Genomic DNA, 12,468 nt, shown 5'->3' with positions numbered 1-12,468 from the left:
GTATGTGGCACCGCCTAGTGCCCAGAAGCTCTACTCTCTGGAGCCGTTCAGGCACTGGAGTGATCTTGGGGGTCACAGGGGAGTGGTGCTGGTGCCTGGGGGGCAGGAAAGAGCTGTCCCCTATTTCCTGGCTGCTTTGCCTGTCTCAACTGCCAAAACCAGGACTGAACACACAGGTGTAAGCCTCTATGCTTTGTGTTTATAGCTGCTGTAGGCAGGGCTTCCCTCTGGCTGGCCTGATGCCAGGGTAGGGGCAGCCAGTTTGTGAGCCAGGTGCAGGGCTAGGTGGGAGGAAGACACAGCAGGCTGCATATCACAGTGGGGGACCTTGGAGCTGCGAAGCCAGCCAGGGGGATGGAGCTCCTGAACATTGTTTAAGTTCCCAACCTGCTGGGCAGAGTGTACCCCCATAAGTTTTTCTACCTCTCCTTTCTCCTGAGTGCTGAGGTCTGTGCACTCCTTGTCCCTTTAGCAGCCCTCTCGCTTTTAGGAAGTCTTTCAAACTTCCCACCCAGATCAGCCGGATATGAATCCCTGTTTTCCACAAGCAGCTCGAATCTCTGTCCTCCAGGTCTGTGTCTCTTCCTCCCGCCATTGGGCTGGGGTGGGGGAAGGGCTTCGGTTCTGCCGGGTCACAGCTTTGATACCTGACCCTGTTCCGTGAGTTCTGCTCTTTTCTCCAGGTGTATGCAGTCCGGTGCAGCCTTCTTTCATGTTGCTCTTTCAGCATGACTTGTACTAATTATATTCTTTGTTTAATATGTGCTTTTAGGAGGGGGACTCTGTCTCATCTCTCACATCACCATCTTTAATCCCTAGGGAGGCTGTTTCTCAGGGATGAGAAAGTTCTAGAGGGGGTCCCCCTGGGAGCATGCCCTGGGAACCTGTAGTGGCCGGCCATCCCTGCGTCCTCAGATGCCTCTGCTGCACACCCAGGGATGGTGGTTCTTCGCAGTGCTGCACCATGTCAGTGTCCATCCTGGGAAAGGCCAGACCTGGTGAGGACGGCCCCACCTCTTCCTGGAACCCTGTGGCTACAACTCAGTGGCTGACAGCACCCAGGCAGCAGGTGGTGTCGACAACATGGGAGGCCATGTGCAGGAATGGTGACACCCTCCACATGGTGGGGCAGCTTGCCTCTGTCCAGTGGGCCACAAGCAGAGGGGCTGACACAGCACAAAGGTGTCCAGGTTGGCCGCAGCTACGTACGGGTCCTTGAGGATGCAGCGGCAGCCTGCAGAGATGCCCGAGTCTGCCGACAGAGGAGGTGCTAGAGCACCTGCCCCGGCAGAGGCTCAGGATGAGCAGCCGGAGGAGGAGGAGCAGCAGGCAGACTGGGGTCCTGGGGCGCCAGGTGCCGCCTGCCCGAAGGGGATGAAGCTCTCGTCCGCATGCAGCCAGGACACCAGCAGGACCACGGGCCCGATGACAGCAGCTACAGGGCCACGTGGGTGATCAGAAGAGGCAGGTTATCCCGGGTTCCCCCCATTATCCTGCTTCCACGCCATCCCCACTGCCCTCTGTGCTCCGGGCCCTGTGCGGAGGGTCCTGCCAATCACCAGCACCCGGGGGGTTCCTGTCACAGGAAGGCCCCTGAGCGTCACCTCCTCACGGACGAGGAGAATGGATCCCAGAGAGGGAGGGGAACCACCCTTCAGACTGACAGGACTGGTTGGCAGTGGAGCTGGCATGCCAGCCCCACTGGTCTTTAGGATGCCCCCACACCCAATGTGGCCCAAAGGTTCCCTAAGGCTGGGGAACAGCCCACCCCTTGCCAATGGCCCCAGGCCAGAAACTCACCTGGCCCTGGCCACTAAGTTTATATCTTGTGGGACCTGAAGAACTGCAACAGTTCCTTCATGCCGGCCCACTGGCCTGAGGCCTCCAGCTGGCAGGACAGGTGGTAGCTGCAGGACAGAGGGCCCCCTGTGAGCCCCTGGAGCCACACGTCAGGAGGACCTTCTCCCCAAGCCTGCCGGCAGCTACAGCCCACGCCCGACTCCTGCCAGCCTCACCTCTTCTCCTCATCCAGGAGCTCCTCAGTTTGGAAGAAGGACAGGAAGCGCTCATCGGGCTCCAGGTCATACAGCGCGGCCACGCGCTTGTGCATCATGATCTCACGTCCGATGAGAGTGACCTGGGGCAAGGAAGGACAGGATGCAGACAGGGAGGGGGGTGAGGGGTGGGGCAGTGGGATGGTCCCGGATCTTTGCTCACACGGGAACCCGCCTTCCCTCCAATGCCATCCAGCCCTGCCTGTTCCCAGTGTTGGGTCTCCAGCTCCTCCAGGAAGGGGGCCTTGATGCCACCCCCATCCCCCACCTGACAAAGCCTTTAGTGTCCTCAGCTCTGCATGTCTTAACTCTCTCAAGACACGTTAGACCCAGGGGATGGCCCGGACAAGGTCCTGCCCAGGGGTTCTTGACTCCATCCCTCACCTTTCATGGCTGGGCACTCAACTCTTATTTTATACCATCACCCTGGAAGGCAGCAAGGCAGCCAAAGTGCATCGGAAGCAGCCCTCTGAGCCCAGAACGAGGCCGGAACGTCCCCACCCTTTCTCAAGGTGGAGGAGAGCCAGGGCCCTCCAAGGGGCCGGCCTGACAAGAAAGAGCACCCGGACCTGGCCCAGGATCGGGGCTACCGAGAGGCGGGGAGTGGACTGGGGAGCTGAGGCCAAGCTTCCCACGCAACTCTGTGACGGCAGACAGGGAGACGGGGCCTCAGGCGGGAAGGCACTGCCAGCCCCCTGATGTGCTTCCTGCCCTGAAGGAGCAGTATCCCTCCCCCTGGGGAGGGCCTGAGGGGGATGCCAGTCCTGCCCAGATGCTGCCCCTCTAGCCCTCGGCCCCACCTGCCCTAGAGCCAGGACTACGGCTTAGGGGAGGTCCTTCTGGCAGTCCTCTCCAAGCAGCCCAGCTCGTGGGGTGGAAGGGGTTGCTCAGGAGTTGGGGGGGCGGTGCTGACAGGTCCGGGCTCACTGGGGGCTCTCCTCTCTGTAAAACTCACCATGCTCGCCCTCCTGTGCCTTGCTGGGTCACTCACGTCCTCATTATATTTCGAGAGTTGGTCTATGGGCACGTCACGCAGAAAATATCCAAGGAACGGGACTATGCCCTGTGCCACCAGGGTGGGGAGGTGATGAGTCCCCACCTGCCTCAGGGGTACACACAGAGCTTCCCCTGAACCCCACACGCACAACCCCCAGCTCCCTTGGACCACCCTGTGCTGCCGCCCTCCCCTACCTTCGCCCTGCTCCCCCCCTCCCCGGCCCTCCCAGGGCTGGCTTTTGGCCAGTCCCAGGCCCTGTGGTCCCTGCACCTGCCCTCCACCTTCTCCTGTACCCAGCTGCTCTCGCCCTCCTCCTGGTCCCCCCAGTGCCGGCAGCTCAGGGCAGGTGGCACCAGGAGCAGGTGCAGGGTCGCCCCCACTGCCCGTGACCCTGGCCATGCCTCTCTCACCTGCGTCTTCCCATCCAGGTATCTGTAGGGGGCCTGCCGCCGTCGCCTCACTGTGGCCCTCGCCTCCTGCAAGGTCCAGGACACACAGGTGCTCGAGCTCCCCTCCCACGTGGCCTCCACAACCAGACCTTGGTTGATGGATGCCTTGCCCAAGTCCCCTGGTACCTATGCTGCCCCAGCTCCAGCAGGCTCTCAGCCTAGAGCAACCCCAGCTCCAGCACACACATACTCATGGGAGTCCTTGGGCTGAGACCGGCTGCCCTGAGAGGCTTCCTCACCTCCAGAGTGTCAGGGGAGGTCCCTCTGCCTCCCAGGGTGCCCTGAGGACTCCGTGTCACCTGGCTATCACTACGGCTCCCCTCACATGACCAGGTGGGATGGGCACAAAGCTAAAGCCCATCTTGTGCTCCCTGGACACTGCTCACCTGGCAGGCCGCACCCCAGGGGGACGACAACCCTCCATGACCAGATGAGGAGCCCGAGGGCTCAGAGGGGCAGTGACGGGCTCAGGGGACCCAGGGGAGAGGCCAACCTTGCTCAGCCACAGGCCCCACCCCTGCTGCCGCCCCCACGCCAGCCCCAGCCCTGACTGGGGGCCTGTCCCCTGGGTCCTCACTGGATACCAGGCCCCCAGTCAAGTGGAGCCAGGGAGGGAGACAAACGGGACACCTCGGGGCCTGGGGGTCCCCACTTCCCCCATCAGCTCCCCCCTGTCACCCCACACATGTCGAGCCTGCCCCAAGGCAGGGCCACAGCACGGTAGAGGACTTGCCCCAAGGACCCCTCCCTTCCAGACCTCTAGCCTTCACGAACCTCGAGGAGCTGCTTCCCATTAAGCCCGTGGTCCCTCTTTTGAAGTTTCTTATAGCTCCAGAAGCTCTTCCTGAGGGGAGGGGAGAGGAGGAGGGAGACACATGGCCAGTAGGTGGAGAGCTTTCCTGGGGCATCAGAAGATCCACTACCTGCAGGAGGCTTTCCCTCACGGCCCTGAGCCCTGGGGACTCTGTGGCCTGGGGAGGGGGCTGCATGTTTCCACCCGTGGCCTCCTTTCCCAGTTCTCCCGGGGGCAGATCTGCTTGAGGTGAGGTCACTGTTCTTGGGGCAGAGACCTCCTGCTGCAGGGCACATGCTCAAGATCTCCAGTTGGCTTCAACCCACACCGGACATTGAAGGAAACGGATTCCTGCAGGGGTCCCCCTGGCCTAACCCACAGGGGGCTCCAAGAGCCCACCATCCCTGTCCCTAGGCTCTGCCGCCTCCCAGGAGGTCCCAGCCAACCGAGGGGACAGCGCCAGACCCAGGGGTGGACCTGTCCACTCAGGCGCCCTGGTCCCGAGGACACGACTACCCACCAGGAAACATGTCCCCAGGTGCTGTCCAGACGACATACAGCACGGCACTGCAGGGCACAGAGAATGGCGTGGAGGGACTCGAAATTTCTGAGGTCCAGACACTCCTGGGAGGGAAGAGAGAGCTCTCGGCTCAAGCATGGCCTGCTTCTCTGCTTCTGTCCCCCCATGAACTCCTGTCCTTAAGGAGACAGACACCCAGGGAACCCAGCACACCTGGTACCTGCTGAGCAGCCTTCCTGGGTGGAGGACTGTAGCTCAACCCAAGGAAGGGGCCAGGGATGCCTGTCCCAGGGTGTCCCAGGGATGGGAGTCCAGGTCCACACACCCCTGGCAGGAGGGGGCCAGGGACCATACAGGGTCAGATCACAGGCTCCCATCCTGAAACCTGGCCAAGGAGGGGAGCAGGTCACACGACGCCAGGATGGACCCCGGGGGCTGTTCCATGACACACCTTGGCCACCTGGATCCAGAACTCCACCACTCGGGCCCTATCCTGGGCCATCAAGCTCGGGGCCCTGAGGCAGGAGGAGGTGACGAAGTAAAACGTGGCATCAAATTGCCTCATGATGTTATGGATGTTGGGGGCCAGGAGCTCAATGCCTTCCATCAGTGGCTGGCTCTCTAAGTAGGTCTTACATTCACCGAATTCAATCCTGCTGTACAGCTCCTGGGGATCACAAGGAGGGTGGTTATCTAGCTGTGCCCCTGGTGCCCCTGTTCCTAGGCAGAGTCACCAGTCATAGCTGGGGCCCAGGCAGCTGGGGGTGTGCTGTGAGCCTTGTGGCCGCCCAGGCTTCGGACCCCGTCCACAGAGGCGCCCAGGACCGGATGCACAGGACCCCACAGTGCTGGGGAACGGAGGGGCTCTGCTCACAGGCACCCTCGCTCACCTCCTCCCTGCTACACAAGGCAGCTCACACCTGCCCATCCTGGGGCATCTGCCTCCCGTTCTGCCACCCCGTGGATCCCGCTTCCCACTCTGGTGCATTTTCCCCTGAAACAACTCCACCCAGAGCCTCTGTTGGTGTCTGTGTCTCCCAAGCAGTCAGGTACCCGGCAGGGGCCTCTGAGGTGTGGAGGCCATGGAAGCCTGCCAGGCCAATGGCCCAAGGACCTACGGCCCTGGCAGCACCTCTCTGAGCACCCCTCCCATGCCCTGCCCCTCCCACCCCAGCCAGGCCCTGCCCACCTTCCCTCCACTCCTCCTCATTGGCTTGCAAGGATCCCTAAGTGCCAGCCCTACTGTCCCCATGTGGTCAGTGAGGACTTGGGGGTGGGGAGAGTCTCTCAGGGCACAGGGTGAGTCGGTGGGGAAGCTAGGATGTGGGCCCACATCACAGGAGTCCACGTCAGGGGACAGCAGGTCTGGAGTAGGCCGTGACACAGGGAAGGCCCACCCCCATCCCAGAGAGCCCACTTCACTCACCGCACATATCAAGGTCAGCTGCTCGGCCACCAGGGACGGGGGAAACGCCAGGATCGTCGGCTCCTCCTCCCCTGGCTCATCCCAGGTGCTCCAGGAACAGGGGCTGGTGGGCTCCGGGTCCGCCTCTGGCTCTGCCAGGCCCAGTGCCGTTCCGGCAGGTGCCACGGGCCCCGGGCCCGAAGGCTCATGGGGCTCCAGCTCGGGGCGTGAGGCCACTCCTGGAATGCCCCAGGCATTCATGGCACAGGGTCTGGTGGGCTCCAGGTCCGCCTCTGGCTCTGCCAGGCCCAGTACAATTCTGGCAGGTGCCATGGGCCCCGGGCCTGAAGGCTCATGGGGCTCCAGCTCGGGGCCTGAGACCACTCCTGGGATGTCCCAGTGGCTCATGGCACGGGGTCTGGTGGGCGCCGGGTCCACCTCTGGCTCTGTCAGGCCCTGTGCCATCCAGGCTGGTGCTCCAGGCCCCGTGCCCAAGGGCTGATGGGGCTCCAGCTTGGGGCCTGGCCCTGGGGCTGAGGCCACTGCTGGGACATCCTCCGGCTCTGCAGAGGCTGAAGCAGGTGACACCGGCCGTAGCTCCAGCACAGGGGTCGCAGGGAGCTCCTGGACGGGCTCCACCCACGAAGCGGACCCTCCCTGTGTCTCTGGAGCCAGCTGCCTCTGCTGTGCTTCTGGAGCAGGACACAGAGAAAGGGTCACCCCAGGGCTGATTCCCCGCGCCTTACAATGACAGAAAAGCCCTCACTGCCTTGAAGGGAACCCCCGTCCGGGAAGCGGACCCTGCACGGTCTCCTGGCTGCAGCCCCTCACCTTCCAGCTCTGCCACCGCGGGCCCCAGGTGCTCCTCCTGGACCAAGTGGTGGAGGACTTGGCCCACCAGGATGGATGACAGCTCGCTGGCATCGATGACACTGGGCACATGCTGGGGCTCCCAAGCAAGGCGCCTAGCCCGTCCCATCCTGGGGCTGGGGGAAGGCCGGGGGGTGGCAGAGTGAGAAGCCTGGTCTTACCCGACACACTGCCCTCCCGGCCCACCCTTGTGTGGGCCTGGCCTCTGTGCACTCCCCTGCCTGTCCAGGCACATCCCACCCTCCTTCCTGACCCTGCATGCCTGTCCTGGCACCCCATCCTCTCCCATCCTCCCGAGTAGGAAGTCCCCAGTCATCAGCCTGCCCGTGGGAATCCAAAGATGGGTGACCTGCTGGGCTCTGCTGGGCGCCCCCTGCCCCAAGCCCCAGACGCCTCCTCCACCCATTCTGGGCACAGGGGCAGTGCCCCCTCTGGGCCCCATGAAAACTCACATTCTCAGATCCTCCTCTGGCCCCTCGTCATGCCCCTCATCACATGAGGGGGCCATGACGGCATCGCCCGTGATGCTCCCCGGCCGTGACCTGCAGATGACGCCTGAAGTGACTGCCCGACTCCACCCGGGACGGGGTCCCAGTATTGTGTCCGCTTCCTTCACTCAGTTATACTAAGTGGGCCCAAAAGGACCTGCACAAAGTGGGTGCTGCATACCTATGGTTGCTGAAGGAAGTCCTACCTGAACCTTCCCAGGTACCCCTCTGCTGACCCCAGAGGTCCCTTATGTGGCCTCAGTGAGGACAAGGACTGGGGCCAGCCACAGGGAATCGCAAGCCTCCCCTCCAAAGGCTGCTTTTCATGTGCTTTTCCAAATTGAGGCCCCTGAAGGATGAGGCCAAAGGCGTTTCATCGGGTACTGAGAAGTAATAGCCCCAACGTGGCCCAGCTTGGCCAGCAGTCCTTTCTGCAGCACCCAGTGTCAGGGGAGCCCCTCTAAGGCTCCTCCCGTGTTCCCCTCGGGCACCATAACAGGATGATTGCCAGTCACCCTGCCTGTCAGAGGAGCACACTGCGGCTCAGACACATGTGGAGACACTGAAGACACACCGCGGGCTGTGGACAGAGGCCCGACTGTGCCGAGGAGGGGGTGGGTGCTCACCGGGGGAGCAGCGGGCCCGTGGCCGGCTGGTCAGCATCCGTGGCAGGGAGTAAGGACGAACAAGCGTTCCGGCTGAGGGTTGCCCCTGAGGACAACCTTCTTGCCCTGAACAGTCCCTCCTTCTCCTGCACATGTGTGGGCTGGTTAGCGTCCTCGGGAGGGAGGGTGGCCTCGGGACTGCTCCGGCTGGTGTTTGGAGCTGGTTCCACTCGTGCCGTGCGCTTTCTCCACTTCCTCCTCACGCCTGTCCAGGGAGCCCTGCACCTGGGGACCTCAGTCCCATGAACAGTTGGCTCATGTTCAGGCTGAGGGGGGCAGTAGGGATAAAGTCAGTGGGAAACCCAGGACCCACCAGGACAAGGGAGGTTTGCAGCTCACCCAAGAGGTCCCAGCCCCCTGGGATGCGAGCAAGGAGAGGCACAGGGTCCCCCCAGGAATGAGGTTCCAGGCCCCCTGGAGTGGGGCAGCCCTGGGAGGGCCCTGGCAGGTTGCCAGGTTTGGAATGGGGTCCTGGGTGTAGACAGCCTGCCCCAGGTCCAGGGAGGTGGAGTAGGTGAACCCATCCACCAGCTCCAGCACGCTCCCCAGGGTGGAGTAATGAAAAGCCGATGCCTGGTCCAGGGCTGCCAGAATCTCCCCAGAGGGGGCAATGTGGGGCCCAAACCCTGCTCCGAGATCAGGCACACAGGGCCATCGGCCTAGACACCTAGTCCCTGGGGGAAGGAGAGGACACCCCCGGGCTCAGGACTAACATGTGGGTGGAAGTACCTGGTCCCAACACTCACCTCCACTCCTGAATGCTGAGACCAGAGCTGTGACACTGACTGCCCCTCCTCCCCAGCCTTCAGTCCCACCCATTCCCCATTCCCATCACACACACACAAGAAAGGCTGGGGGGAAGGTCAGCCCAGATGGGTCACACTTGTGGCCTGGTGCTGGAGTGACCCGCTGTGGGCTGCCCTGTGTTACCTCGGGGCTCCTCCGGAGACACGGGCAGAGACGGTGGAGGAGGTCACTGAGCCAGCGCCCACAGCGAGTGGGGAGACTCTCCCTCTCGGCTTCCCTGACTCCCACGCCTTCAGAAGGCTCCGCACAACAAGACCGCATGTTGCTCTGTCGAGCGCCGCCGGTCAAGTGAGCAGGACTGGGGTCTGCGACCAGGATCTGGGTTCCGTCCGGGTCACAATTCAGGTTCTACTGGGCGTGTCTTCAGTGACATCACTTCTTCAAGTGTCCATTTCATGGGCCTCTCCCTGCGTTCAGACACGCCCACCTGGCCCTCTGGGCTGCTGACTGCCCAGCCTCCTGGCCCTTGCCATGCATGACGCCAGACCTCAGCTCATGGTGTGGAAGACTGGCCTCCAGTACCTGGAGGTGGTGCCGTCTGGCCAAGACGTTCTGCTCTCTGGGGTCCGCCCCGGGGCATCGGCTCGCCTGCAGCTGCTTCATCGCGCTGCCTTCTCGGGTATCCCCAAGGCCGAGCTGGCGTTGGATTAAACCCCTTTCTTTTCCATTGTTGTCTGCCCAGCCCATCTCATTGAGGCGACAATAAAGGGCAGTAAGCAGCTCCGTCCACTTGCAGGAAAATGATTTTCCCAGCAAGGTCAGAGGGCGATTTCAGTTCACCAAGTACTTGAGCCCATTTGCTGGACTTCGGAGGGGCTTCTCTGAGACTCAGCTGACATCTTTCCATCTCTCGCCAGATCTGAGATTTGGAATTTCAACTATATGTGTCATAATAAACACAAGCTTGACAGTTTTCTGTCTCTTTGGGTAATAAAAAGAGTGCGCCACTTCCGAGAGTACTGCAGACATGAATTAATGTGTCAGCAGCGGAGAGCGAGCCCAACAGGGCTCCACGCCAGGGGCGCCAAGGAGAGGCTGGGCTCCATCGGGGGTAGGAACCCAGAGAGGTTCGGTTCATGTCGGATGACAATCCCCGGGGCCCGAGGCGGCAGCGCGGCTAGGGAAGGAAGCAGTGTGTGGTGGGGGCAAGGGGGCGTTCTGGACGGCTGTCCAGCCTCCGACCGGCTGCCCTTGCTTCCAGAATCATCTCCCTCAGTCTATCCTCCACAGCCCCAGTTAGCTCTCCAAAGCACAAATGGATTCTCTTCATGTCCCACCTCAGAACCTGTTCCCATGGCCTCCCGAAGAGAAGACCAAGCCCCACAGAAAGTCAGAGACGAGTGGTCCTCAGCCGCCTCCAGCTCTCCTCTGCCTGGGCTCCAAGCCTCTGTGTCTTGCCAATGGGTTCCAGCCCCGGGCAAGCTCACTGTGGATTCAGTGTGACCAAAGAAATGACAGTAGAACGTTCTTGGGGTGAAAGGGTCATACCCAACTTTATTTCCATGGTGGCAGGTCAGTCACCAAAATCCCATCCACTCAGAGCGAGTCTGCACACAGCAAGCCCAGTCTCTGCCTCTGGGCCTCTTTACTCACACAGCCATCTTTTGGGCCCCTGTCCTCGGCGCTGCCACCAATCCAGCCTCTGTTCTGCTCTCGTACAGCCTTGCAGCCATGCCACCATGTCGCCCAGACCACTGGGCAGGGCTCTTTATATAGAGTCAATAGCAACGTCTTTCCCACACTTGCGTAGTGAGCTAGCCGACCAGGGCCCAGTGAGAATCCTGGCCACAGGAAACTTCACTTTATCCACACCCTGCCCAGCACCAGCCCCCACGACCTGGCCTCTGCAAGGGCTCCTCCCTCGGCTGGGATGGCCTTCTCGCTGCCTCTCTGTGGAGAAAATGAAGGGTCCCTGTGACCAGGATTCTCGCCTGGCCCTGGTCAGCTTGTCCACTGCCCATGTGTGGCCAATGTGCTGTTACTGACTCTTTATAAAGAGCTCTGCCCAGGGCCCTGGGCCGCACGGCTGCAGGAGAGCAGAGGCGGGAGTGGTGCCAGTACCAAGGACAGAGACGGAGACGGCTGCCAGGACAGAGATGCCCGGAGGCAGAGACCGGCTTGCTGCACGCAGACTCGCTCTGAGTGGACGGGATTCTAAGCACTTGACCTGCCACCATGGGAATAAAGTTGGGCATAAACCCTTTCACTCCAAGAATGTTCCATTGTCACTTTTCAGTCTCGCTGAGTCAAGGGTGAACTTCCCTGGGGCTGAAACCCATTGGCAAGACCCTCCTCCCCAAACCTCCTCGGCCACATAAGGCTTTTCATGGCTATTGTATCACACCATGTGGCATTATAAATATTTGCTGATGGGTCTTTCTTTTCCCCAATTAAACTGGGAGCTTTTCAGGGGCCAAAACCGCCTCTCTGTCTCAGGTCTTTATCAGTACCTCCTGAAAGATGTAGAGAAATAGAAAATAGAGAAAACACACATTTTTTTAAATTCCCCATGTTCCCACCCTGCCGAGTTAGCAGCTGTTAGCCTCTGACGTCTCTGCTTCCAGCTACCTTCCGACATATATTCCTCTCTGTGGTTAAAATGAAGGTTCCTGTGGCCACGATTCTCACCGGGCCCCGGTTGGCTGGCTCACTACACGCATGTGGGCAACGCGTTTGCTATTGACTCTGGATAAAGAGCTCTGCCCGGCGCTCTGCCAGCTGCCGCCTTCTCTATGCCCTCACGTGGTGGGGGGAGCAGGGCTGAGAGAGAGGAGACAGGAGGGCTCCCGGGTGTCTCTCCTCATCAAGGACCCTCTCCCCACCGCGGGGACCGCCCTCACGACCTCGTCTAACGCTACTGCCTCCAGAGGCCCCACCTCCGATGCCACCCACTGGGGGTTGGGGCTTCAACACACGCAGTCTTGGGGGACACAGACATTCGGGCCCCAGCCAGGGTGGGGGCGTCCCTCCTCAGCATCCCCAGCAAGCCTGGCTGTGCTTCCTTCTCGTGGGGCCCAAAGTGCTCTGTATTATCATCTGTCACCTCCCAGGGGGCAGGAGGACTACAGTCAGGGACCCCAAAAAGGTGTGTGCCAGTCCTGATCCCAGCACCCGTGACCATGACCTGACTCGGAAAATGGGACCTCGCTCTGCAGCTGTGATTAAGGCTCTTGCGATGGGGTCACCCTGGATTACCCAGGTGGCCCTAAATCCAGTGACAGGCGCCCTTGTAGGAGACACACCAAGGAGAGACCCACAGAAAGGCCATGTGACTGTGCAGGTGAGGGTTTGGTGGCGCTCGGCCACAAGCTAAGTGTTCCTGGAGCCCCAGAGCTAGAAGTGGCAGGAAGGACCCTTCCCTAGAGGTCCCGGCGGGAGCACGCCCTCCGGACGCCTTGATCTCAGACCACCGCCCTCTGA

The 12,468-nt window shown here is 61.4% G+C and overlaps 1 protein-coding gene across 1 annotated transcript; it reads right to left on the bottom strand.

Moving 5' to 3' along the window:
- Positions 1-1,184: 1,184 nt before the first annotated feature.
- Positions 1,185-11,211, bottom strand: LOC140848803 (uncharacterized). The gene is made up of 13 exons (XM_073233085.1): positions 9,172-11,211; positions 8,203-8,507; positions 7,541-7,630; positions 7,050-7,204; positions 6,240-6,910; positions 5,265-5,480; positions 4,814-4,917; positions 4,275-4,344; positions 3,462-3,527; positions 3,010-3,117; positions 2,016-2,137; positions 1,801-1,907; positions 1,185-1,435 (listed from the first exon to the last, which is right to left on the bottom strand). Exons 1-12 carry the CDS (start codon positions 9,307-9,309, stop codon positions 1,820-1,822), a joined length of 2,133 nt encoding a protein of 710 aa, XP_073089186.1. The 5' UTR covers positions 9,310-11,211; the 3' UTR covers positions 1,185-1,435; positions 1,801-1,819.
- Positions 11,212-12,468: the final 1,257 nt, after the last annotated feature.

This window comes from Manis javanica, chromosome 4 (assembly GCF_040802235.1).
Source record: "Manis javanica isolate MJ-LG chromosome 4, MJ_LKY, whole genome shotgun sequence".
NCBI lineage: Eukaryota > Metazoa > Chordata > Mammalia > Pholidota > Manidae > Manis > Manis javanica.
The sequence above is the reverse complement of the archived record's forward strand: the minus strand, read 5'-3'. Positions and strand labels throughout refer to the sequence as shown.